At 47.9% G+C, this 27,503-nt stretch overlaps 1 protein-coding gene across 5 annotated transcripts in view; it reads left to right on the top strand.

Moving 5' to 3' along the window:
• CLEC16A (C-type lectin domain containing 16A) overlaps window positions 1-27,503 on the top strand; it is a 221,380-nt gene that overhangs the window by 75,611 nt on the left and 118,266 nt on the right. For all 5 annotated transcript variants that reach the window (XM_059693162.1, XM_059693163.1, XM_059693164.1 and 2 more), the window contains 6 exons: window positions 99-199; window positions 13,290-13,412; window positions 15,759-15,868; window positions 16,587-16,631; window positions 21,887-21,937; window positions 23,885-24,013. In XM_059693162.1, the coding sequence (XP_059549145.1) occupies window positions 99-199; window positions 13,290-13,412; window positions 15,759-15,868; window positions 16,587-16,631; window positions 21,887-21,937; window positions 23,885-24,013 (559 nt within the window). The remainder of the gene's footprint in view (window positions 1-98; window positions 200-13,289; window positions 13,413-15,758; window positions 15,869-16,586; window positions 16,632-21,886; window positions 21,938-23,884; window positions 24,014-27,503) is intronic.

A 27,503-nucleotide genomic window follows, 5' to 3' on the forward strand; every position in this document is an offset into this window, starting at 1 on the left:
GGTGGCAGAGCTGTAAGAGGCAAAGACAACAGGTGGGAGAGGAGAAGTGTTCGTCCGTGTGTGCCACGAAGCTCATGAGTGTCCCTCCTCTTTTCCAGGCCCTTCCTGGACATGGTGTACCATGCCCTGGATAGCCCAGACGATGATTACCACGCGCTCTTCGTGCTCTGCCTCCTCTACGCCATGTCTCACAACAAAGGTAAGCCCACTCACCTCCCTGCCTTTCTGCCATCCCTGCCTCTGCTGTCTGGAGGGAAGGAGAAAAGCTGCTTTTCTTGAGGACTTCCCTTTGAGGTTTTGATGGACTCCCTCAAAACTTCTCTTCCACCTTGTTAGAATTTCTCAGGTGTTTTTCTACAGACTAAAGCCACAGGCATTGGTTACTTTTGCAATATGGGTGGCGGGGCGGGGAGTGCGGGGGGGGGGGGGGTGCGGCGGGATGATTCAGGTGTGACTGTCTGACCCAGACACTGTATTCACACCGTGGTTTTCTTTTGACCCCTTGCTTTACAACTGCCTTAGTGTCCGACTTCTTTCCTAGCATCAGAACTGAAATTAGTCAAAGTGTAACCTTGGTTTTGCTATTTATAATAGTTGATGTTCTCATTCTGGGTTCTGAGCTAAAATAGACTCTAGGTGGATTGTGTGGAAGTGTAGGTTTCCTTTCTGAAGAAAGGTGTGGTTCTCCTGCTTCCCCTGTTGAGGCTGAGTGGTCAGGATCAGACTCCCGCAGAGCTGACTGATTTGATTAGGGTTCATTCATTCACTTCCTCCCTGGGAACAGCCTGGTGAGTGCCCCATCTGGCTTGACAGAGCAAGTTCTGAAACATCCACATCAGAATTGCTTCCAAGAAGAAATCAAGGATATTCCTCTGGCTCCTGCCACGACTGGGCTTGGCATAGAGGAGACTTTGCATCAAGGGATGTTTTAGTAGGTTTTTCTTGAGCTTATTGGGAAGTAAGTGGAGGTGGGTTTTACTAAGCCTATGGCTAGAGACATTTAAAAAGCACTCAACATAACGTGCATCAGCACATCATTTCACCTCCCTATAGAATTGCCCCGTTTTTTTTAATCACATGTCTGTGCCACCATTTATTCTGCCATTCCCTAATTGAATGGCACTGAAACTATTTCCAGCCTTTTCCCTCTATAGACAGGACTGACCAATGATGCTCCTCTCCCTCCACAGTCTTATTCACTCCCATGGCTTTGCGATCCCCATTAGCTCCTGGCTTGGTGCCTGGCACACAGAAGCCCTCAGTTACTGGGGGTAAACAGACCTCCAAGAGACTGAACTCCTGCCGGTTGCATCCTGGACACTCTACCTAGGTGTTTTAGCAACACCTTGAAACAATCTGTCTATACAATACTCATCCTCATAAATATACCCTCACCTCATCATACCTCCTGCCATTCCGGTTTAGTTGAAATTGCCAACCAAGGTTGAGACTGCCATGACCTTTTTAGCTCCTTTTCTCCTTGGATCCCAGCATTTAGCCATTAAGTTTTGTCAGTGCTTTCTTCAGTCCGTTTGACCAGCAGAGTGTGACTCAGTGTGTGGCTCTAAGCTAGATGCTGGAGGTGAGAGCCAAAGACATAAGAGCAAGAGCAATCTGGGCACATTATTCCAGTGGCTGTTACCACAGCCTTCCCATGGGGTCATACGTTTTTTATAATCCATCCTCCATGGCACTGCAAGGTAATCCTCTGTAAGACTGCTGACCATGTCCTTCCCCTGGTCAGAAACCTTTAGTGCCTTTTTCTTTCCCTTAAACTTCACCCTCCTGTACCTGTCATTTACAGTATCCACACTCACCCATCATTCCAACTTCATGTGATTCCCCTGACTTCCCTTCACAGACCCTTGGCTCTGGCCCAGAGGTTAACATTTTTATGTAGTGACATAACTCTTTCATACAGATAAACTTGCTGTTATGCTCACTGAACTCTTGAATGTTCTTTTGATTACAAGCAACAGAAGCCATCTCTCATTAATTTAACTAAAAGGGAAGGCCCCACGGGCAGCTCATAGGGTCCAAGAAGTTGCTGAAAAGCTGAGAGAAGGGCAGGAACTGATCTGCTCTGAGGACTTCCCTCAAGGTAGATCCTGATGTGGCCCCAGCAAATCACAGGCTGAGAGTTTGCCTCCATTCAAGTTCCAGATTCTTGGGCAAGAATCTGATTGTTCCAGCTAGGTAGTATCTAACTCCGGAACAGTCAGATATGGCCAGGGGGCAGGGTAACAGCACAGACTTAGCCCCATGGGATAAGCCTGTGTCTGGGACTATTCCCAGAGAAAGGAGCTCTTTGAAAGCCTGGCAGCCACCCCAGTCAGTGCCAATATCTCTACCTGTTTCTGGCTAGTTGGCCACCTTCTTGTATTTCTTTGTGTTTTTTCCTACCATTTTCTCTATCCCATCACCACCACCTATTAACATTTTGCTTGCCTGTCAAATGTCCTCTCAGAAGTCACCTTCTCCAGGAGGTTTTCTATGATCCCTTCAAGTGATACGCACTCTGGGTTAGTACCAGCTAATGTGGCAGACACATTTTTCACATTATTGGATTCAATTTGCTAAAATTTGGCTAAGGATTTTTGCATCTATGTGCATGAGTGATATTGGTCTGTGGTCTTCTTGTAATTCTCTTGTTTACTCTCAGAGATATGCTCATTTTATGGAATGAATTGGAAGTATTCCCTCCTCCTGAATTTTCTGGAAGAGTTTTTGTAGAAGTGGTATTATTTCTTCCTTAAACTGTTTGGTAGAATTCAGCAGTGAAGCCCTCAGGGCCTGGAGTTTCCTTTGAGGGAAAGTTTTTAACTACTCAGTTTCTTTAGTAGATATAGAGCTATTAAAATTTATCTGTTTCTTCTTCAGTGAGTTTTCATAGCTCATGTCTTTTAAGGAGTTTGTCGTTTTATCTACACTGTCGAGTTTGTTGACAAACACTTGTTCATTATTTTTTTAACTTTAAAAAAAAATATATATATCTTTATTGATTTCAGAGAGGAAGGGAGAAGGAGAGAGAGAGAGAAACATCAATGATGAGAGAGAATCATTGATCAGCTAGCTGCCTCCTACAGAACTCCTACTGGGGATTGAGCCTGCAACCCAGGCATGTGCTCTTGACCGGAATCAAACCTGGGACCCTTTAGTCTGCAGGCTGACGCTCTATCCACTGAGCCAAGCCAGCTAGGGCCATTATATGTATAGTTTTTATTTCCTTTAAATTTCTGTAGGATCTGTAATGATAGCCCCTTTCTGATTCATGGTATTAATAATTTAGGTCTTCATTTTTTTTTCTGACCAATTTGGCTAGAGATTTATCAGTTTTATATTAATTTTATTGAAATTTTTAAAGAACTTTCTTTTAGTTTTACTGATTTTTCTGTATTGTTTTTCTGTTTCTTATTGCACTAACTTCTGTTCTTATATTTGTTTCTTACCTTCAGCTCCTTACCTTAGATTTTATTTACTCTTTGTTGTTTCTTAAGATGGAAGGTTAATCATTGATTTTTAAGCTAATTTATTTTATTTTACTTTTTTAAAATTAACATACAGTAAAATTAACTTTCTGTGTGTAGTTTTATGAATTTTAGTACATGTATGGATTTGTGTGAGCACCACTATAATTACTGTGTTACAGTGTCATCAACCAAAAATTCCCTCAAGTTATTCCTTTTCAGTCATACCCTCCCATACCAGTCATTGATTTTTAAACTTTTATTTCATAAAATGAGTTCAGTGCTCTAAATTTACCTTTAAGTACTGCTTTAGCTGCATGGGATAAATTTCATATATTTTTATGTGTTTTAAAATATGTTGTGATTTCCCTTCTGATTTTTTTTCTTACCTTTGCTATCTTCTGTGTCATTTCTAGCTGTTTCTATTATTGATGTTTCTCCAGGTTTGGTTTTGTGATACACACACACACACACACACACAGAGACACACACAGACATATTTAACAGTTGTGAATATTACCGTGCAGGATGCTGAAGCCTTTCTTCCTTTTGATATTTTTTGGCTTTGTCCTAGGACATATCCAACATTCCAAATTTCTTGGAATCAGTTTGCTCCTTTTCAAAGCTTGCTTTTAAGCTTTATTGGTGTGAGTCCAAAACAGCCTTTAACCTCAGGCTCACTTGGCCCCACTCCTGAGGCAGTCCCCTTCTGAGGACTCTGCTCCGAGGGCCACCGTTAGGTGGTTAATCCATGGTGGCTGGTGGGCACATGAACTCTTCTCAGGCCTGGGTGAGTTCCAGGGGTCGTTCACCTGCTGCATGTCAGGAGGTCTTCTCCTTTCCTTACATGTGTGCACAGAGCAGAACTTAGCTGCCGCCTCAGAAGGAACCCTCTGCAGACCTCCACAGCTCCCTCTTCAGCTCCCTCTTCTCCAGTACTTTCTCCCTTCACGTCTATCAGCCTTGACCTCCTTCATCTCCAAACTCTGCCGTTTTACCTCATAAAGACCAAGGGCTTTTCTTGGGTTTTCTCTATGTCTGCTGAGGCCTGAAAAATCTTTCCGTACAGTGAGCTGAAGCACTGGGCCCACTGCCTTCATTTCCTCTCTCTGAAGCTCACTCTTCTATGCTGCCTGTTGTTGTGTCCAGTGTCTCATAACCATTGTTTTATATATTTGCCTAGCTTTTTAGTTGCTTGGATCAGGAGAGTAAATCCAATCCATCTTTGCTGGAAGTCATGGCATTTTAAAAAAAAAGTTGTATTGAGGTATAGTTGATATACAATAAACTGCACATATTTAAGGTGCACAGTTTGATTAATTTTGGCATATGTATACACCTATGAAACCATCACTACAATGTACATAGCCATCACTCCAAATGTTTCCTCCTGTCCCTTTGTCACCCTTCTCTCCTTCTCCTCTTTCACCCTCTCCTCAAGCAACACTGAACTGCACCCTGTCACTGTAGATTAGCTTGTGTTTTCTAGAATTTCATATAAATAAAATCATGCAATATAACTTCTTTCAATCTACATAATTATTTTGGGATTCAACCATGTTGTGTGTACTGATAGTCATTTCTTCTTCTTGTTGAATACTATTCCATTGTATGAATGTACCACAATTTGTTTTTTCCATTTATCTGTTAGTGGACATTTGGTTTGTTTCTAGTTTTTGGTTATTGCAAATAAAGCTGCTATGAGCATTTACGTACAAGTCTTCTGTGGACATATATTTCCCTTTGTTTTGGGTAAATAAATACCCAGGAATGGAATGGGTGAATGTTATGACAGGTGTATGTTCCTTTGTTCTTAAAAAACTATTTTCCAAAGTGGCTATAGCATTTTCCTCTTCATGTTTCCTCTCCCATTCTGGCTTGCCCAGCTTCTGAAGGTAGAAAGAGACCGCATCTCTCCCATTGGCCCCTTGCAGCATCCAACTTAGCACCTGCATCAGTCGGTCGGCACTCAGCCAGAGTTGCTGATTGAGTGTCTCTCAGCCATGCAGCTGCTCCCCTGGGCTGCTGCCTTCCTCACAGCCGGTACTCAGGGGCTCACAGGGAAGGTACTATCTGGAGGGTGAAGATGTTGGCTCCGGAGGGCCAAGGGGCACCTGGGTGAACTCATCTTGTGGGTAGCTGGCTTTCCCTATGGGCTTCCTTCCTGGAGCCCCCCCCCCCCCCGTGTGGAGAGGGGAGAAGTCATGGTTTGCACACACACTGCAGTACTCTTTGTTCAGTGCTATGACCCAGAGAGATCATACCCCAAGGTCCTATCTGGGGAGCCTACCTTTTTTCTTGGGGATTTCTTCTTAAAAGAGTGGGACTGTGTATTTGAGGACATTTAATTTCTTCTTTTGTTTCCTACTAACGCTATTCATTTATTTATTCATTTGCCCTTCTAAAAGCTAATTGTGAAGCCCTTATTAAATGCCAGGCACTGTGATTAGTATTGAGAATACAATGGCGAAACAAACAATTTTATGAAAGCGAGTGTGACTGCTTTAATGGAGCATGGTGAGAATGGTGGGAGGGACAGCAGCATGACAGGTAAGCGGAAACACTTCATGACAGATCAGAAGCTTAGATTGTATTCTGATGCGGGAGGCTCTGAAGGTTGTTCAAGGAAAGCATTATGTAATCTGTATGGCTTACAGGGGTTTGCTTTTTGCTTTCTCTTGCAAGTGACCATCTGTTTCCTCTGAAATCTCCTTTGGTTCCAAAAGACCATGTAATCAGGTAGATCATGATGATTTTATTCGTGTAGTGATTCAACAAATGCATGTGGGCCCCAGCTGCATGCTAGGCAGTGTACTCAGCATGGGCTACAAACTCCAGGCCACCTGAGACCCTTGCCCAAAAAAGCTTCGGTCTGGTACAAAGGATTTGTAAGGAGACTGTGGCACAGTGGAGGCTGATGTGCCTAGTAGTTCAGCCGGGAACTGATCTGATCCTCTGCATCCAGCAGGATGGGTTCACAGTAGTTCAGCCAGAGGAGGGCGGGATGAAGATGTGGGCAGTGTTGAGGAGGTGAAACTGAAAGGCTTTCTCATTGTTTGACAGACATCTGCTGAGGACTTGCTACGTGCTAGGCACTGTTGTGAGCACTAGAACAAGTTTGATGAGTCTTGTTCAAGTGAACAAGAAGGTAAATTGTGATTGTGTAGTAAACCGATGGTGGTGGTGCAAGGGTTACTAGCTAGGGTGGTCAGGGAAAGCTGCTGTGAGGAAGGAACATCTGAACTGAGGCCCAAAGAGTGAGTAAGAGTCAGCTCTGCAGAATCTGGGGCAAGAGTGTACTAACAGCCTGTGCAAAGGCCCTGAAGTGGGAAAGAACTGGTTTGAGGATCCAAAAGCAGGCCAAGGTGAGGCTGACCAGGGGGCCAGGACAAGATTATGAAGGGCATAGAAGGCTGTGAAAAGGAATTTAGGTTTTATTCTGAGTTCAGTGGGAAACTCCTAAAGGATTTTTAATTAGAAGAGTGGCACAATGGAAATTTTCGAAAGAACCCTCTAGCTGTTGGATGGAAAGTAGATTAATTGGGGTGGGGAAGTGAGTTGCAAGAGGGAAGGCTGGGAGGCTTGTTAGGAAGCTATTGCAGTGGTCCAGACACAGGCTAATGTGGATTGAATTAGCACGTTGGCTGTAGAGATGGGGAAAAGTGGAAGGTTTTATGATATATTTTGGAGTTAGAGCCAAGTGAGCTGATGGATTGGATGTGGGGGTTGAATGAAAAGGACACTTGAGCAACTATGTAGGACTGTTTGCTAAGATGGGAAGACAAGGAGAGGAGCAGGACTGAGGGAGGGGGAGTTCTGCTTGATTTGGAAGGAAGGCTGCCTGGCTCAGTGGTTGAGCGTCAACCCATGAACCGGGATGACAGGGTTCGATTCCAGGGCAGGGCTCATGCCTGGATCTCAGGCTAGATCCCCAGTAGGGGGCCTAGCGGAGGCAGCCTATTGATGGTTCTCTCTCATCATTGATGTTTCTCTCTCTCTCTCCCTCTCCCTTCTTGTGTCTGAAACCAATAAAAACATTTTTTTTTTTTTTTAATGCAGGCTCTTTGTTAAAAAGGCAGGGAAAATGTTAAAAAAAAAAAAAAGTCTGGCTGATGTCCAGATCCTTGACTCATTGCCACTGTGTGGCTGGTGGTGCCATTTCTAGAACCAGCGAGCGTGGGCCATGGAACAGTTTGGGGAGGAAGCTGGAGGGTTCAAGTTTGGTAAACAGAGGCCCAGGAGCCTGGGGGACCCACAGGGCAAATTGCCTAGTAGAGGAGCTACCACCTGGTTTGTGCTCTAGTCCTGGCCTGTGGGCACAGCGTCTGCATTTGGGGAGGGGGAGGTTGCAGTTTGTTATTGTTGGTGGTGGTGGTTAGTTGTTTGGTTTTTGGTTAGGCAGCAGGCAGTTAGCTGCACTTAACTTTCAACCTGTCTTTTCCAGATCCATACCCTCCAAGCAGGCCCCCTAATGAAATGGTCTCTTTCTGATAGATTTTTCATCATAAGACAATTTTAACATAAAAGCAACGTTAATAAAAACCAAATGTTAGCCCAGGCCTTCCAGTAAATCATAATAGATTAGATGCTGTACCGAAATGAATATCCCACAGTGGAAAGGGTTGACCGGTTGGAGGAAGGCGCTCCTTGTGATTCAATTGGTCCACATAATGAATTCTGGTTCATATCTGTAATAGAAAATGCAGGCTTCTCTCTTTTGTCAGGTCTGCAGAGCCCTGGCCCAAGGAGGGGGGTGAGATTTGCAGCTTTTGTATTCTTAAAGGTTCCCCCACTTCACCCTCCACCCTTCTACTCCTGCCCCTCCATTTATTATTGTTTAACCAAGAGGAATCAGGCTTGTTTTGCTTTGCTGAGAAGTTACTGGAACATAGATGAGAGGTATGGGAAAGGTTGAAAGGTAATAGGATAAAGGGAGGCTTTCGCCATGCAGAGAGCTGGCAAAACAACATTTTGGATCTCGACTGACACATAATCAGAACTGGAAGTACATTGGAAATCAGCCCAACATCTGGTTAGCTTTCGAAATAGTTGGTCTATAGTTTTCCAAAGCTGGCAGTGCTTGCGTGACTATAGCCAAGGAGACCTTGCATGGTCAAAAGAAAAAAAATTATTTTGACCATTATTTTACCTAGCATTATTGTGGTTTCTTTATCCAGGTTTGATTGTCTACTTCTTTTTCTGTAACTTTGGTCTGGGTCCTTTTCCACCCTTTGCTGGAGACTACTGATAAGGAGGAAGAATCCAGAAATCAGAACTTAGTGGGGAAAGCTTAGTAACTGGTTACTGACACCTCAGAGTTACACCCTTCCCTTCTTTTAGGATTGTTTGAATTAGTTGGGAGCTCCACCCCCACCACTCCCCTTCCCCTAGGGTTTTTGGGTGGAAGCAATGGAAAGGAGAGACTTACTCTGACTCATTCTGCAGAGCAGCATCTGACCCAGGCGGGAAGGGAGCAAGGAAGCACGTGGCCTGCTGGGAGTCTGAACTTGCTGTTGTGTCTTCCCGGGCCATGGAAAGTGCATCTGGGTTTCTTTGGAATTTGTCTGTCACTCAGCACTTAAGGGTTGAAGCCAAAAGGACAGTATATTTTCCAGTGTTTATTTCAGTCAGAGGGAAGTGGCTAGCAAGGAAACTCAATGAAGTTGGCAACAAAACCTGCCTTTCGGTGACTGAACACCAGTGAGTGTGTGTCCTCCCATCACACATGTACCGTTTTCCCTTTCATATGCAGATCCTTGTCATATGTGACATTGGCCTTGTTCATGCACAACTGTCAGCTGTCAATTTGTTCGGACCCAGAAGAATGTCTAGAGCTTTTGAATTGCTGCACAGGCCTTGAAAGCCAGTTGCTAGCAAGGGTGGGATAATCAGAGTAGCCAGAGGGGTTTTAGAGGCCGTGGTGGAGAGAGAGATGGGGAAAGAAATGAGGTACCTGGCCCAGGAGGAGAAAGAATGGAGATCTTTAAAGCAGTTTTTTTAGACAGAATTTTGCCATATGGTGTATCCTCCTGTTTCCCCATGGCTGGTGATAAAATCCACCTCACATAGAATGTGTTACAATACCAGGTCTGTTTGGAGGAAAATGCTTGAATGGTTGAGGTAATGGAGACCCTTCAAAGTCAGTGAGAGCACAGTCAGATCATGTCACTCCCTAGCTGCCCTCCTACCCTCCAGGAATTCTGGCATTGAAGCCTTGTCTGTCGTCCCCCTCCCCCCCAACATCTGCCTCATCACTTCCTCCCAAAGCTTCATCCCACCCTCCCCAAGCTCTACCACAGCTCTGCAGAATCCTCTTGGCCTGGCAAGTTCTGGCTTTCCATGTGCAGCTCAAGGTGAATGAATCCAACCTGAGCAGCTCATCCCCTGAGCCGACCCTTACATAGCATAGCATGCCTTCTTCTAGCTTGATTTTTAGCTTTTGTTAGCCAGTTTTCCTTTTTGTCCTTTTGTTCTTTTATTCTTTCTTTCCTCTTGGAATACAAATGATACAGAAATACATTCAGCCATGCTCAAAGTAAAAATTCCCATCAGTGCATGGTAATGACAGGCTGTAGTTATTGAACCATGACTACATATTTGTGACTGGATGCTGACAACAGCCCTGGGACGGGGTTACTGTAATTACCCCATTGCACAGGGGGGTTGGAGAGGTTAAGTATCAAAACAAAATTCCTTCTGCAACCTGAACACAGTGCTCTGCACCTCTACCTGACCACAGTGTGGAAGGTACTCTGGGGAGACTGAGCCCCAGGATACTGTGAGGCCTTCGAGGTGATGGCAGAGAAGGAAGGCTCCTTACGCACCGTTTGCTGTGGTTGGCTCGCCGTGCAAGTAGTGGTCTGCTGGGAGTCTGAACTCCCCATCTGCATCCTGTCCACCTTTGTAATCTCACCCTGGTTCTAACTGTGTAATCTCAGCCTGCCTCTAACTTGCTCTGTGACCTTGGGGGTGTGACATAACATCTCTTGTCCTTAATTTCCTCACTAGAGGAAGAGGTTACACTGGAACCTGGCCCTGTGAAGTTTGAAAGGTTTTCAAGTCCCCTGGGGTCCCCTGCCCCCCGTCCCCTTCACAGAGCTGCCGGTTGAGGAAAGTCAGAATAACCTTGGAGTGTTTCTCTTCCTGTCGAGAGAAGATTTTGCCGCAGATTCTTATCATTTTTGACAAGTTCTAAGAAATCAGGGGCAATAATAGGAAAGAGACAAAATGGAGCTCACCATAGAAATTCAAACCCTGGTCTGAGTCATCTCTCCCTGCTTTTGCCGGCCACCACCACAATCCCGAGGGAGCCAGCAGCAGGGCTTCGTTGAAGTGGGATGACAGATGGTTCGGTCATAAAGTTGGGTGATGCTCGGGGCAGGCCGAAGAGCCATTTTTTCCCAGAACCACTGACTGACGGTTCCCAAAAGGGCCAGACATGAAAAGATAGAGAGATGTTAAGACTGTGTTGACATCTCTGGAAAAAAACAAATGCCAAAAAGATTTAGTTGACATTCGTGCCATTTAATAAACCAGAATGCTTCGGAGTTAGACATTTCACATCAAAATGGGATATAGAATCCACAAATTCAATTTTCATTGCAATCAGATTTTTTGACAGAAGCCATGGTGATGGGGCGTGAGAGAGAGAGCTACCCAACTCAAGCCCTCCAGCCGTCCCTCACCTGTGTCATCTCCTTGGCATGACTTAGCCTCTGGTTCAGAGCTGGAAGGAACTCAATAAAACAAGATATATTGTTATGGTTTCTTACGTCAATGTGTGCAGGGGGAGTTACTTAGAATCTAGACAATCAGCTCTTCAATGCTATCCTCTACTATTTTGTCAAGGTTCTAAATGAAGCGTCATCTAGTACTCAAGGGACTGTATTTCAAGAGTTCCCAGAAGTGCCACCTTCCCCCCTTTGGTAGAGTAACAGGAAGAGACGTGCTTAGAGCACAAACAATCTGTTCAGCTCTCTAGGCTGGGATCAGGAGAAATGTTTGTTTCTGCAAGTGTGTTTTCCAGAGCTTTTAGATGAGAGGATAAAGACTTGGAATGCCTCTCGTCCCACATTTGGCCTGTTGAAGTAGCCCTAACAGGTCTTCCTGTTGCCCCAGCTTTCTGGTCTGCTTTAGGGAAAATGTCACTCTATTCACAATTAGACTGCGTGCTCCTCCCTCCTCCACCTCTCTGGTCTTGTCTTTTGTCTTTTCAAAGCTGTTAGTTTGCACTGGAGAAAACATCATTCCTTTGCCTCTTAAAGACAGAGCCACTCCATGGATTTCATGGTATGTGTACCTTTCTGTCATAAGGTCTAGCCTAGTCTCTTTCTGCAGTGCCATCCCCTGGCCCAGTATGGCACCTGCTGCTACCGCCTGTGGGTACACGTGTTTAGTGGCGGGCCCAGCTCTTTTGAGTTCGGTGTTAAGAGCTTGAGGTGTGATTGTTGAGTATGACTGTCCTTGCCTTTCTGTCTGGTCTCTGTTTTTCTAGGTCTGTGTCCCCCACTGTGGCTTGTGTCTCCTACAGGAGTGGCACCCAGACCCAGCACGAAATGGCAGTGAAGCACACTGTGTGAAAGTTACTCCTTTTTCCATTCCATTTCCATTCCCTCTGATTTCATCCAGAAGTGTGTTACCAATTGCGGCTAGTGTCTTCAATACCTTTTAAGCACCCGCCAAGCTCCCTGTTTAACAGACAGAGTAGACCTCAGGCCACAAGTAACCAGTCAGCGGTCTTTGGTTAAAATGTAAAAACATTTTATTTTTTATTTTTTTGTTATAGTTACTGTCAATATTGCAGCAGTCTGATTTCCTATTGACATATAGTGATAGAAAATGTATGTTTTATTTTTTTGAAGGTAAATTTGCTTTTACATATACATATCATTTTATTAATTTCAGAGAGGAAGGGACACGGGGAGAGAGGGAGAAACATCAATGATTAGAGAGAATCATTGATCGGCTGCCACCTGCATACCCCATACTGGGGATCTGGCAGCAACCCGGGCATGTGCCCTGACCAGGAATTGAACTGAATTCCTGGCTCATAGGTCAACGCTCAACCACTGAGGGACTGGGTAGGAAACATATCTCTCTATATAAAAGTCTAATGTGCAAATTGTCCCTGTGGAAGTTCGACCGGGAGACCGATCACTCGCTATGACGTGCACTGGCCACCAGGGGGCGGCGTGGAACAAAGGAAGGCCCCGGCCAGCAGCCAGAAGGCCCTGATCGGCCCTGATCACAGGCCAGGCCTAGGGAACCCACCTGTGCATGAATTTCATGCACTGGGCCTGTAGTCCTATATAATAAAAGGGTAATATGCAAATTGACCAAACAGCAGAATGACCGGTTGTTATGACGCGCACTGACCACCAGGGGGCAGATGCTCAACACAGGAGCTGCCCGCAGGCCACGATAGGGGCCTGCCGGCCAACCTCTTAGTCTCTTCCCCTAGCCTGGCAGACTCCGATCTCCTGATGGGGAACAGGGAACCGGGGTGGGTGGCGTTGAAGGGTGGGGCCAACTGCCGGCAGGCGGGGAAGATGGCCCTGATCCCAGGCCAGGCCTAGGGACCGTACCCATGCACGAATTTCGTGCGCCGGGCCTCTAGTGTTTTAATATTTACCTAAGTTCCATTTACAGAAAATTCGAATGTAAGTTATAGTATGGACAGCACACAGCCGTGGCAGAAATCACGAGGATGCACCATGGATGGCCAAGGGTGGGGAAGCCCTGCTCTAAAGGCCTTTTAGGATGCAGAGGGCTTGCGATCATGTGGCTCCACTTACTTACAGCTTGTTCCTTTCTCCATTCCAGGCATGGAACCTGAAAAACTAGAGCGAATCCAGCTCCCAGAGCCCAGTGCTGCTGAGAAGACCGTCTACAACCACCTACTGGCCGAAAGACTCATCAGGATCATGAACAGCGCTGCCCAGCCAGGTGCCTGGAGCATGTTGGCTCTTCACAGGGGTGGCGGAGTTAGAGGGATCAGGCCTCCCCACCTGGCCCTTCTGGTGATCCAGGCAGATCTCGACCACTTCCCCTGGCATGCACATCTGTGACCTGGGCCACCCGTACCCTCCATCTCTGGGTCTCCTCTCTTTCTCTCCCACCATGGTGTTTGCGCCAGACCCTGTCTTTCTGTCTCCTTTCGCACCCTTCTTTGGCCAGTTTTGCCAACGTCTGCAGCCCTCATCTTGGGGTAGCCCAAGGCCGTGTTTGAGCTTGAACTAAGGCTGAGAGTGTGAATGAGTGGGGAAAAGATCTGGGTCTTATGCTTTTGATAATATAAGATGTGCCCAGTGTCTGGTCTTGTCAGCCTGGTTCTGAATTTTAGTCAACACCGACCTGCCACAGAAGGGCTACAAATAGCAGGCAGAATGATCTAGCACAATGATTCTCAACAGGACCACCTTGCCTCCCAAGGGACATTTGGCAGAGCCCGGAGACAATTTTGGTTGTCACAGCTTGAGAAGGTGGTGCAACTGGCATGGAGTGGGAGAGGCCAGGGATGTTGCTAAACATGCTACAATGCACAGGACAGCCCCACACAAAAGATTGTCTGACCCAAGATGCCAACAGTGCCAAGGCTGGGAAACCCTGATTGCAAGGCAGAGTCTCTGCAAAGGCAGAGAGAGGCTAGCCGGTTGGAGTGAGTGCATGGGAAGGGGTTCGACTGTGATGTGGCCCAAATGAGAGAACTGCTGAGCTAAGCCATGAGGAGCAATCCAGGGAGTGGGCCCAGGTCAGGCTCAGGAAAACGGCCAGGGAGGGGGTTGTGATCACAGACAAAAACTTCAGGAATAAAGGGAGTGGCTCCAACTAGTGGCAGAAGCACAGAGGAGTGCCCCGGGAGGGAGTGCAGGTCTTGGAGAGCCAAGTCCGTGGCCCCAAGAGTGTCAACAGGGGATCAGTAAACTCCCTTAGTTTCCCTCATGAGACGAGCCCAGTGGGAAGAAGTCAGCTCATTGTTGCAGGAGCTTGCAAAGGGAGAAGGGTCTTGATGGAAAATCCCATTCCATTTCCCTGGAGGCAGCAGCAGGGGTGTTTCTGACCTGGCCAACTGTGCGGCTCAGTGGAGGGGCAGGCAGGAATGACACTGGGCTCCGGAGAAGCTACTGAAATCTGAGGAAGACAGATGGGGGGTGCCATGTGGGCAGGAGAGCAGCACAGAAGTGGGGCTAGTTCTGGGCCGGTGGGGCTGTGGCAGGGAGAATGACTAAGCTGAGACTACCAGCCTTTTCCCACACAGCCCTGGGCTTGTATCATGCTTAGGAAGGCCTGTTTCTGCTTGCATATAGGCTGTTCATTTTTGTGCAGACAATGCCCTCTTCTCACCTGTTTCCCATCTGACATGAGGCATCAAAGGATGGGCAGGGAGGTATGCCGTGTGTATTTGCATTGATTTTTCCTAGTGGCCCTCCTGGTCCCTGTTGATACAAACCCAACTCAGACTGGCTGAAACAATACAAACTGAAACAAAATTGTTGGCTTATGTAACTTCAAGTGTGTTGGGCACTGGCTTTAGGCACAGCTGGATCCAGGGGCTCAAGCACTGTTTTGAAGGCAGCCTTTGGCCTCTGCAGCTTCTGTGGTGGCAAGATAACTGCCAGCAGCTTCAGCCACCCCTTTACCAAAAATTGCAAACACTGGTAAGAATGGGGAAGTGGCCACTGTGGATTAAAATGCCTGTGCCACTCAGGGCCACACCACTGTTCCTGTCCTCTCTGCAGCCCAAATGGTTCCAGCAAGTTATGGAATTGAGCCTTACTAGCTCTGACTGGCCCCCTTGCCCATTCCCTACCCAGTTACTCTGACCCAGGATAGAGCACCCTGACCAGCCTGGGTGATGTGCCCACCCCTAAAATGGCAGAAGGGGGACCAGCTCCACCCAAATCACATGTGCAATAGTGGGGCTGGTGCTTTCCAAAGGAAAGTGGGGGTGCTCATTCCTGAAGAAAAGGAAGGAATGCTGGACAAGCAAAGTAAGCACAGAGGCCACTTCCTAGACCTTCAGTACTGATTAATTAGTGCCTTCTTTTTCCTGCATCCCCTCTCCCGATGAAGAGACTAAAGGGGAATATTAGGTCTAAGCAGTTTTACTGGGAACATTTAATTATAATTGATTGGGAAAAGGGTTGGCAAGGGTCGTCCCCACTGGATGCCAGGGGCCGTGAGCAGTCAGCTGATCAGCTAACCTGTTAACCTCAAAGCTGGAAGGCAAGAGGTTGTGATTAAGGGCATGTAGCCCTGGGTATGCGACGCTGACCCCGGTGTGCTCTGCAGATGGGAAGATCCGGTTGACGACACTGGAGCTGAGCTGCCTGCTCCTAAAGCAGCAAGTTGTGACCAGCACGGGCTGCATCATAAAGGACGTGCACCTGGCCTGTCTGGAGGTAAGGGACCTCCCTACCCGCAGTGCCCGTGAGTCACTGCCACCTGGAGAGGGAGCTCTGGTCCGTGGTGGCCACAGCACCAGCAAGCAGCTGGGCCTAGTAGCACTGATGCCCTACTGCAGCCCTGCTCCCACAGAACTTCCCTTCCTCTGGGATTGGCTTGATGTGAATTTTAGTAGTTTCTGTTATAATTATTTGGCTCCAGGATTTAGAAATTCTTCTTTTCATATTACAAAGGTTTTATACATATATGAACATATACATACATTTGTTTATAGTTTATTGAACTAATATCTCTATTGTTTTAAATAGCTTATATGGTTTTCCCTTTATTTTCCATGTTTATTTTAGAAATTTAGAAAGTACAGTTGTTAAAAGTAACTGTAGTTGACATTTTGGTGTGTGTGTCTTTCTAGATACACACCTACATTCACACAGATTTCAAAAAATAAAGAGTCATGACCATATTTTATAACCCATTTCCCCCCCCACTTAGCTGTATATTAACAGCTTTGCATGTCACAATGAATCACCTATCCTCTGCTCATTTCTTATTTTGAGCTCTCTCTTTCTCTTTTTCCTTTTCTCATTAAAAACCACTTATAGATTAAGGATATTAGCCCCATATCTGTCTGTATCCACTCAGATTTTAGAGTCAGTAATTTTCCCAATTCGCTTGCCTCCATGACACCTGCCTCCGCATCTTCCCTCTTTACAGGGTGCGAGAGAAGAAAGCGTTCACCTACTGCGGCACTTTTATAAGGTAAACTGGCAGTGCACGGGGCTCGGCAGGGTGGTTGCGGTGTATAAACAGGATTGTGGAGTCTGCCCTGTACACACAAAGGTTGCATGTCTTCAGTTGTTTTGCTACCTGTGGTTCCTGAGTCAAACAAAATGCTCAGTTTCATAATCTCCAGAGCAGTGGTCTCTCAGCTTTTCTGCCCATGCCCTCTCATCAGTATAACTTTTGAAGACTCACCCCTAGTATGTGACAGTTTATCAACTCAGTGAATTTGTTTATGGATGGATTCATTTGTAAATTATGAATTATATCTATACATGCACACATGACTAAATTATATATATACTAGAGGCCCGGTGCACAAAAATTTGTGCACTCGGGGAGGGAGGGGGGGTCCCTCAGCCCGGCCTGTGCCCTCTCCCAGTCTGGGAACCCTCGGGAGATAACGACCTGCTGGCTTAGGCCTGCTCCCGGGTGGCAGAAGGCAGGCCCAATCCCTAGGTGCAGCCCCTGGTCGGGCTCAGAGCAGGGCCATTTGGGGAGTTGGGGCACCGCCCCATGTCATGCACAGATCAGGGAGGATCAGGAGGTTGCGATGCCACCCTCAGTCACGCTCAGGGTAGGGCCTATTGGGGGATTGGGGCACCGCCCCCTGTCACACTCAAGGCAGGGTCGATGGGGAGGTTGCAATGCAACCCCCTGTCACGCACAGAGCAGGGCCAATCAGGGGGTTGGGGCGCTGGCCCCTGTCACTCACAGAGCAGAGCCCATCAGAGGGGTTGGGGCGCCGCCACTCTCACACTCAGGGCAGGGCCGAAGGGGAGGTTATGGCTCTACCCCGTCACACACAGAGCAGGACCCGTTGGGGGGGGGGCGGGGGGGGGGAGGGGGTTGGGGCACCACACCCTGTCACACACAGAGCAGGGCCAATCAGGGGGTTGGGGCACTGCACCCTGTCACACACAGAGCCGCAGAGCGATCAGGGGGTTGGGCAGCTCCCCCCTATCAGGCACAGAGCAGGGCTGATCAGGGGGTTGGGGCGCCTTCCCCTGTCCCGAACAGAGCAGGGCGGATAGGGAGGTTGTGGCCCCGCCCCCTGTCGCACACAGAGCCGCAGGGCGATCAGGGGGTTCAGGGGGTTTGGGCACTGCCCCCTGTCACACTGATGCCAGTGCAGGGAGGCCTCGCGGCTCCGCTGATCCCCGTGCACTGGGTGTGTGTGTGTGGGGGGGGGGGGGGGGAGTGTCCCTCAGCCCAGCCTGCCCCCTCTCACATACTGGGAGCCCTCAGGCGTTGACCCCCATCACCCTCCAATCGCAGGATCGGCCCCTTGCCCAGGCCTGATGCCTCTGGCCTAGGCGTTCAGCCCGGGAAGCGGGGACCCGCAGCTGCAGCGGCCCCACGATCATGGGCTTTGCTTTAGGCCCAGGCAAGGGACCCCTAGCTCCTGGGACTGCCAGCTTCGACCGTGCCCAGCTCCCATCGCTGGCTCCACCCCTACTTCCTGCTATCACTGGCCAGGGCGGAAAAGGCACCTGATTCTCTGATCATGGCTGGGGGCAGGGCAAAGGCGGCCCCAGGGCCACCTTTGCCCTGCCCCCCAGCTCTTAGCTCCCCCCTGGGTTTCCGATCACTGTCAGTGGCAGGGGGCTTCTTCCTGCTTTCCCTTTCACCTCCCTGCATTGTGCCTACATATGCAAATTAACCGCCATCTTGTTGGTAGTTAACTGCCATCTCAGTTGGCAGTTAATTTGCATATAGCCCTGATTAGCCAATGAAAAGGGTAGCTCGTACGCCAATTACCATTTTTCTCTTTTATTAGTGTTGATGAATTTATATGTTCATGAATTATATTTGCTTATACATATAAAATTACTTGTGAATTACATATGAACTTATGAATTATATACATATATATTATTTATATACATTTATGCTAAGAAACCTCATACAGGCTTCCAGACATTTGTCATTAAGTTTAGTGAGATTTTTGTCAAGGACCATCATGACTTTACAGTATCTGAAAAATTTGTAGATTTGTGTTTAGGTTCTAGGTGATTACTTTTTAAATATCTTGTTGTGATGGTTTTTATTAACTCTTATCTTAAGGCATAGTATATTACTTGAAAAAGCTCATCATTTGTCAGCAAAAGTGTATTAATCCATATGTCAAACTGTCTAGTAGATTTCTGATTTTTGGCCTCCATATCAGATCTCTCCAGATCCGGTTAGTGATGGTTCCCCCAGTAATTTTACCGATGAAGAGATCCTCTTAGGAGATGGTGTCAGTACTGCTGTTTCATGTTCCTCTGTGCTTCATTTTTTGTATTATCTCTAAATTTCTGTGGATTATATACATATATGCAAGAAGTCTTTTTCTTTGCAGGATACTCTTTTTTTTTAAAATTTACATATCAACTTTTAAAAAGATGTGTTTCTTTTGATTTCAAAGAGGAAGGGAGAGGGAGAGAGAGACAGAGAAAATCATCGATTGGCTGCCTCCCACTGGGGATGGAGCCCACAACCTAGGCATGTGCCCTTGACCAGAATCGAACCCGGGACCCCTCAGTCCACCGGCCGACACTCTCACTGACAACAGAGAGGTGTTACCAGACAGCCCCCTGAGGGGAGGGCTGTTTCCAACCTCAATCCTTGTCGTCTGATATAAATGAATTTATACAAGAGACCTTGACTGTGTTGTGATAAAGCCAATTTATTAAAGCAAGCAAATTTATTAAAGAAGCATGGCAAGCAAATCTGTCTTCCGGCCTAACATGCGCAGATGGGCTCTCAGCTAATCTGAAGAGCGAGGTGGGTGGGGGTCCAAGGCATTACACACCCTCTTGTCTATAGGCTTCAGAATTTCTTAGCTGAATATTTTGGTACAGATTAATTCTCAAGGTCCCTTTTTACTTTGTTGTGGCCTTCCCAGAATTCCTGAGAAGCACCTGGCAACTTGATCTCGCCAAGCTTCAAGACTGCTAGCTTTTCTGCTTAGGGAATAAAACTCTGAGGCCCTTTTTTTCCTTTCCCCTTTCCCCCTCCTTCCTCCACCTCTTGTTAGGGAGGTTTTTAACCATTTGCTCTCAAGTGTCCTTGGCTGGAAAAGATAATGGCTTATTACTTAGAAGCTGGCTGCAAATTGTCAACACCATTTGGCCTTGTTTTAACTTTCCTGTCTGTTTCCCTATTCCTGCTGCCCTGGAATCCTGTAACGAAAGGAGAGCTTATACAGCAGGTTCTCTAATAACATTTTCTTCAATGTTACTTTTTAAAAATATATATTTTATTGATTTTTTACAGAGAGAAAGGGAGAGGGATAGAGTTAGAAACATCAATCAGCTGCCTTCTGCACACCCCCTACTGGGGATGTGCCCACAACCAAGGTACATGCCCTTGACTGGAATCGAACCTGGGACCCTTGAGTCCACAGGCTGACGCTCTATCCACTGAGCCAAACCGGTTAGGGCATCAATGTCACTTTTTTATAATGTTGAGGGGGAGAAATGGATTCCCAGCCTGGGCCACCTGTGGAGTTTGCATGTTCTCCACGTGTCTGCAGAGGTTTTCTCTAGGGACTCCACTTTCTCCCACATCTCAGAGATGTGCATGTGGGGAGAATTAGTGTCTTCACTGTCCCAGTCTGACTGCGTGTGGCTGTGTGAGTGGCCTGGGAAGGGCATTCTGTACCTGAACTGCCAGGGCAGGCTCCAGCCACCTGTGACCCTGACCTAGAATAAGTGGGTTAGAAAAGAATGATCTGCCTGTTATTTATTAATGTTTCTTAAATGTTTAATATTAGAAGTGTTTGGGGTTTTTATTTAGAAATTTGTGATGTTTCAGTGGCCAGAGATATGCTATAAGAACTTAACTCTTGTTTATATCAATTGACCTTTAGTAAAATTGATTTCATTTTATGTCATCTCACTGAAAGTCAGTTTCCTAGAACCTATCAACAACATTGAGGACTTGCTGTATTTGAATTGTAGCTCCCTTCTCCCACCCCAGTTTTCTCTTTCATCCTAAGTATAATATCTCAGAAGCTTTTGGGTTTTCAGGGGCTTTTATTTCTGTGGTTATTACCTGGTATTTACACCACACAAGAATATTCAAAGTTATCTGTAGATCTGATAACTGGAAAAATATATAAAGGACCTATTGCCTTTCCCATATTGTCGGTGTGTGGGGTGTGTGCCTGTCAGAGGGGGGGGGGGAGATATTCAGGACTTATGAGGGAGACAGGACAGTTCTAATAGTCATGATACATTCAGCTGAATCTCCCAGCCCCTCCCTAGCTGTGGCCCTGTCCAGTAGTGATCATAATGAGTGTGGCGCTAACACTTAGCCCTGACTGAGTGGCAGGCTCTGTGCTCAGCTTTTTATGTGTGCTTATTCATTTCATCTTCACAAAGACCCACACAGACTGCGGCTGCCATCCCAGTCTCTCAGGGAAACAAAGAGAGTCTCGGTGAAGTGAAGCTGGGACTTGGCCCCTGGGTTATGTGTTGGAGCCAAGTTCATACACCAGCCTGTTCTGAGAGGGACCTCCTAGACCAGTGGTAGGCAAACTGCGGCGCACGAGCCACATGCGGCTCTTTGGCCCCTTGAGTGTGGCTCTTCCACAAAATGCCACGTGCACGCCCGCACGTACAGTGCGATTGAAACTTCGTGGCCCATGCACAGAAGTCGGTATTTTGTGGAAGAGCCACACTCAAGGGGCCAAAGAGCCTCATGTGGCTTGCAAGCCGCAGTTTGCCGACCACTGTCCTAGACAGTCCTCAAGGCTACAGAACCTCAAAGGCATGGCTCAAAAACAAATGGAGCAGGCCTATAATTTTAGTGTTAAGCATGTTTAATTATACTCTTCCTTTCAGAGATGTGGAGCCTCATAGTTTAACATGGCAAGTTAACCAGGGTTCCCCATTCCTCAACCATGCTCGACAAATAGAAGATGATAAACACTTGAAATGTTAACCATTTTAATATTTTAATTATCTATGGTGTTCTTTTGGTTTGTATTTTTAACTAACTGCCTTGACAGAATAAATCTAGCTACATATGCTTAAGCAAGGGAGAGAACTGTTGAGAGGTGCAATTTGATATCTGGGCTTTCGTTGGAGCATGTGTTCATGTTCACGTGTGCATTTTACTTCCTGGTGATTTACGAGAACTCTCTAATGAGAAACAGATGGTCCCAGAAGCCGTGAACTAAAGTTCATAATGCTTTGTTGTTTATGGGGGGAAATATGCATAATTTTCTCTTGCCTCCCTTCTAGGGAGAAGAAATTTTTTTGGACATGTTTGAAGATGAGTACAGGAGCATGACAGTAAGTGAGGGGCCAGAAGCATCTGTGTTTCCGCAAAGCTTGCCCAGCCAAACCGAGAGAGAGGGAGAGAGAGAGAGGAGAGAGCACTGACTTGGGGCTTTCTGCTCAGATTGCAGAGATTGGTAGGGAGGTAAACTGGAAATGGTGGTCCCCACCACTTCGGAAATTTCAGATGACATTCACTCCCCCTGAGCTGGGCTGTGTCCTAAGACAAGTCAGAAAGATTCACTTTGATATGAATAATATTTGATTAAGGACTTAATCTATGTCAGGTGTGGAAAGCCTGTGATACATGTCAAACCTTTCATCCCCATGCCAACCCAGTGGAGTAGCTCTTATCATTAGCCCCCTTTTACTGATAAGGAAAGGAGAGTCAGCTGAAGTGAGGTGCCCACATGTGCCAGCCAGAGAGAGGCAGAGCAGCTCGCCTCCCGGTCCTTCTCTCAATATTATGCCACCTCCTTTGCCATGACACCAGAATGTTCTGAAATGTTCCTTGAGTTGCAGTGCCAGTTTAAAGTCCTCCTTTTTTGCATCTAGCAGGCAGAATTGTGGGAAAAGATAGGTTTAGCAGATTGCAGCTTTTTCTGTGTTGCTCCTTTGTCTCTGCATCCCCAGCACCTGCCCCTTAGTTGACACTCAATAAATAGATGATAAATGATCTTTTTCATGGAAGTTACTCGTCAAAGAGTGAAATGATTCGGGAAGTTTATAATAAGCCTAAGTGTTTAAAGTGTCCAAAAGAAAAAGGCAGGCAGCATGCACTAAGTGGCTCCCCGGCCCGTGCACCAGGTTTCCAGACAGCTGGGCCCTCCCCACAACCCTGCCCTGCTTAGTTAGCTTTGGTTAGGAGGGGCAAAAACTGTGACTGAAGCCCACATTCTAAAAGACACAGAAATAAGCTTGTGATGCTTTAAGGAGTACAATGAATTCTATAGAAAATTCGCCTCGGTGAAATGTCGTTCCTTTATGATGCCAGGTATAAATGAGGTGTCGGTGTCCAACATGTGTACAGTAAATGGTCAGTACTGATGCAACAGTTCAGGCGGGGAGGGGAGGTTACAGTGTCTTAGTAAGCAGAGAAGGCCTGTGGAGGTGGTGTGGAAGGAGGAGACAGCTCTGCGCCTGACTGGCCCAGTGGCTATGGACAGCTGCCCTTCCTCTGAGCTCAGTATGCCCCTCTGTGATAGGGGACAGCACCAGCACCCACCACCCAGTAGGAGGTGAGCCCTGTGGTGCCTGCCACTTAGTAGATGCTCAATAAGTGGCTTTGTTATATTATCCCAGGTAAGAAGCTAAGGGGGCAAGGAAGGTAGCGGTGATGTTGGTCGTGTGGTGCAAATCATAGGAGGGCTAGAGCCAGGTAAGCCTGGGTTTGTGTCTTGGCTCTGCCACCAGCCCACTGAGGGGACCCAGATCCATTCCTCAGCTTCTCTGAGTCTTTTTTCTTATTCGCAGATTGGGGAACATTCCCTCTGCAGCTGTTGGGGAGGGTTAAACAGGATCCTACATGCAAAGCCTTTAGCTTGTCGCCTGCCCCCTAGTCAGCTCTCCTTAAATGCAAGCTGCTGTCACTATAACCGTGTCATCAGCTGGAAGTACCAAGAGGAGGAGGTGGGCAGCAATCAGGCACATCCACGTGGGGCTGACCACCCTAAAGGGACCACAGTAACGACCAGCTTCCTTCCTAAGGACCCCCTCCCTGCTGGGTGGAGAGGAATTCGAGGATGAGCAGGGAGGCCATTTCTCAAGAGTGTCAGAGCTGTCACTTCCAACAAAGGGAAAATCTGTACCTTAGAAACCAAAAGAAGGCCCATCTCACAACACATCTGCCTGCCTCGAGGCTTCCCCTCAGTCTTAATCCAGGGTTCATGTGCCGAACTACCTGTGTGACCTGCCCCGCCCCCTTCTCCTTCCAGTGAGGTCTCTGTGATGTCTCTCTTCCAGATGAAGCCCATGAACGTGGAATATCTCATGATGGACGTCTCCATTCTGCTGCCCCCCACGGGCACGCCACTGACGGGCATTGACTTTGTGAAGCGGCTGCCATGTGGTGATGTGGAGAGGACCCGGCGGGTGAGTGGGAGCTGGACCTGGCCTCTCCTGGCAGCTGTCTGCCAGGACCACTCACAGAGCAGGGAAGAAAGGTCTCTGATCAGGTCATGAGTCCGCCTTCCCACACAAGTGCAGATAGTAGGGAGACAGACAACACCTGCCACAGCCCTCAAGAGGAGAAACTTCCCAAGCAGCTGCCTCTGCTAAAGCAGGGATTGGAGTCCCATTGCTTCTGGCACCGGGTGGGTTGCAGGCAGGCTGCCTTCGCTGGTGCAGGCCCTCCCTGAGCTTGGGAGAGGAAGCCAGGGGCCGGGTCTGCACAGGACGTGGGGGAGTGAGCAGAGCCAACACAGTGCACATGGGGCTGGCGTGGAATCAGCCCAGCGAGGCTCAGGACCCCCCCAGGATGGTGTGATGTTAAGGTATCTGAGTGATCTCGGGGTGAGGCACAACAATTGAAATGGTGGTTCTTGCCGGCCTGCGGGAGAGACCTGTGTGAAGGGTGGACTAGTTCTCAGAACCCAGCTGGAGTGTGTGTTTCCGTTATCAGCGTTTTTTTCTGAAGCAGTCTCATGGGGCTGTTCATGGTATTTTATCTCCCTCGTAAGATTACACTTTCTTTCTTAGAAAGCACCATAACCTTTTCCTAGAAAATCATTCCCTGGAGACGTGAATGCTAGTGGATAAATTAGTGGAATTCATTGCACTCAACTCTCGTTATCTGCCTGTATCTTCCTCTGAGTTAATCCGCTTGTAACCAGAGCAGCTGAGGTGTTTAAGTTTTGGATTATGAGAAGCAGGAGGGACCTGCTAGATCTGCCTCAGACCAGAGGATTCTGTGGCCTTCCTCCACCCAGCTGGCAATTTTGCCACAGAGGCCTGGGGGGCGGGGCAGAGGAAGTGGGACCCATGTGTCTTAAGTCAGTCCACGTTCCTTGCTGTCTGACCAAACCCACAGGCCTCACCACAGAACACGCCCTGTCCGAGCCAGTGACGCCTTCCTTCCGTGTGCTCCCAGCCAGTGCTGCAGGCCCTGCAGCGGGCATACGATTGTGTTTGTGGGTGGTGGTGTTTGCACTGGGCATTCTTGGCATCGGCTTTTACAAGAGACTGGTTCTGACAGGTGTGAGTCATATCAATGACTCCTTCATGGTGCAGGCGTGCTCGCCCTTAGCCTTGGGTTGGTCAGGTGCTCCCCAGCAAGGTTACAGTGAAGCTGCACCCCCCGAATGGGCTGCATGACTCTGAGGTTCCCTAGTCTTTTGAACCTGAAGGTCCAGAAGGCTGTGAATGCTGAGAGCTGCCACTCTGGGTTGTGTCCTGCCTCCCTTCTGGGACATGGTCCATTAGGCTTTGTTAACACTTACACGAGCTCCCACTCTTTATTATAAAGTGGATTGTTCATAGCAGTTCTTTAAATGAATTTTCTCACATAATTCTACAACTGTCCTAAGAGGTTGTCATTACTATTATTCCCACCTCTACTGAGGAAGAAACGGGGGCACCAAGAGGTCAAGTGATTTGCTCAAGGTCACCCAGCTATTAAGTAGCAGAGCCAGGCTCAGCTGATGTGGCTCAGTGGTTGAGCATTGGCCTATGAACCAGGAGGTTATGGTTCAATTCCTAGTCAGGGCACATTTCCCAGTTGCGGACTTGACCCCCAGTAGGGGGTGTGCAGGAGGCAGCCAATCAGTGATTCTCTCTCATCATTAATGTTTCTATCTCTCCCTCTCCCTTCCTCTCTGAAATCAATTTATACTAATAATAGAGGAATATACAAATTGGCCAGGACGCTGTCACGTAACAACCAATCAGGATGGGGGTGGGGCCGTGGCAGAGAGTCTCAGCACGCCTGCACCAGGAGTCCAAAGGGTGTGTAGAGGAAGGGAGAGCAGATAGGCAGTTAGCGGGATCAGGCCAGGAGGGGAGAGCAGATAGGCAGTTAGGGAGATCAGGCCAGGAGGGGAGAGCAGATAGGCAGTTAGGATGATCAGGCCAGGAGGGGAGAGCAGATAGGCAGTTGGGGGGATCAGGCCAGGAGGGGAGAGCAGATAGGCAGTTGGGGGGATCAGGCCAGGAGGGGAGAGCAGATAGGCAATTAGGATGATCAGGCCAGGAGGGGAGAGCAGATAGGCAGTTGGGGGGATCAGGCCAGGAGGGGAGAGCAGATAGGCAGTTAGGGGGATCAGGCCAGGAGGGGAGAGCAGATAGGCAGTTAGGGGGATCAGGCCAGGAAGGGAGAGCAGGTAGGCGGTTAGGGGGATCTGGCCAGCAGCAGAGAGCAGATAGGCAGTTAAGGCAATCAGGCCAGCAGGGGGAAGCAGTTAGGCAGTTAGGGCAATCAGGCCAGCAAGGGAGAGCAGTTAGGGCCATCAGGCAGGCAGGCAGGCAGGCAGAAGAGCGGTTAGGAGCGGATTGCGAAAGGGATCCTGGATTAGAGGGGGTGCAGGCCGGGCTGAGGGACCCTTCCCCCACCTTCATGCACGGGGCCTCCAGTAAAAATATATTTTTAAAAAGTAGCAGAACCAGGATTCAGCTCAGTTGGAGTGGCCTCAGAGCCACTCTGACTCGCTGCTCCTCACTGTTCCCTTCATTGTATATATTAGTGCTGCTCATCACTGGACACCAGGGATATAAGAAACACAGCCCCAGTCTTCAGAGTCTAGAGGGTGAGGTGGGAATAGGCAGCATCAACCCATGTGGCTGGGGCTGTTAGGAAAGGAGCATGGTGTCAGGTCCCTAATCCTATCTGGGGAGGGGTGGGGAGTAGGCACGAGAGGGATGTGGAACATTCCAGCACCAAGGAGGGACTGTGGCTGGAGCCAGAGTGAGGGAGGCTACATAGGAAGTGATGAGTCGAGGGGCTGGAGGAACCAGATCTTGGGGGCCTTGGAGCCCAGCGAGGCCCTTGGCCCTGTTAGCAGATTTCTGACACCATGCTCTGCTGGCTTAGCGCAGACAGTCCTGATCCACAGGAGAGAATGGGAGAAACTCAAGGGTGAGGCATATGGCAGAGGAAGGGTTGCCTGGGCTTTGGGGTTCCTGCTACCTTGTAAGCCACTCTCTTTCCATCTAAAAAGCAACATGTGCCCGCCTTGCCGAAGTTGTGAGGACTCAGTGAGAGGCAGAAACACTGGAAGCCAGTGGCAGTTCCTGATAACAGGGGTTTGCTTCTTCTCGTTGCCCTTCACAGCTCACTTAGCTGCACGTCCCTGGGGCTGTGCTGCCCACCTCCCTTGCCCCAGATGTGTTGCATGATCCTAACTGATAACTGAAGCATGGACAGAACCTCTGGGAACATCTGGGCTTCCCTAGGGCCTTTGGTCAGCCTTTGTCTACCTGACAAGTTTATAAAAGCAAGTCCAGGGCCCATGGATTTAGAGCCAGGGAGAAGGTTGATATTAAAATAGGGTTGGCCACCTGCTAGCACAACCATCCACCTAAGAGAAGCTTCCCTTGTTGACTTCAAGAATCAATTTCTTTGTGTTTTTAGTCTAAGTATAGTTGGCAT

Source organism: Myotis daubentonii, chromosome 4 (genome assembly GCF_963259705.1).
Source record: "Myotis daubentonii chromosome 4, mMyoDau2.1, whole genome shotgun sequence".
Taxonomy (NCBI): domain Eukaryota; kingdom Metazoa; phylum Chordata; class Mammalia; order Chiroptera; family Vespertilionidae; genus Myotis; species Myotis daubentonii.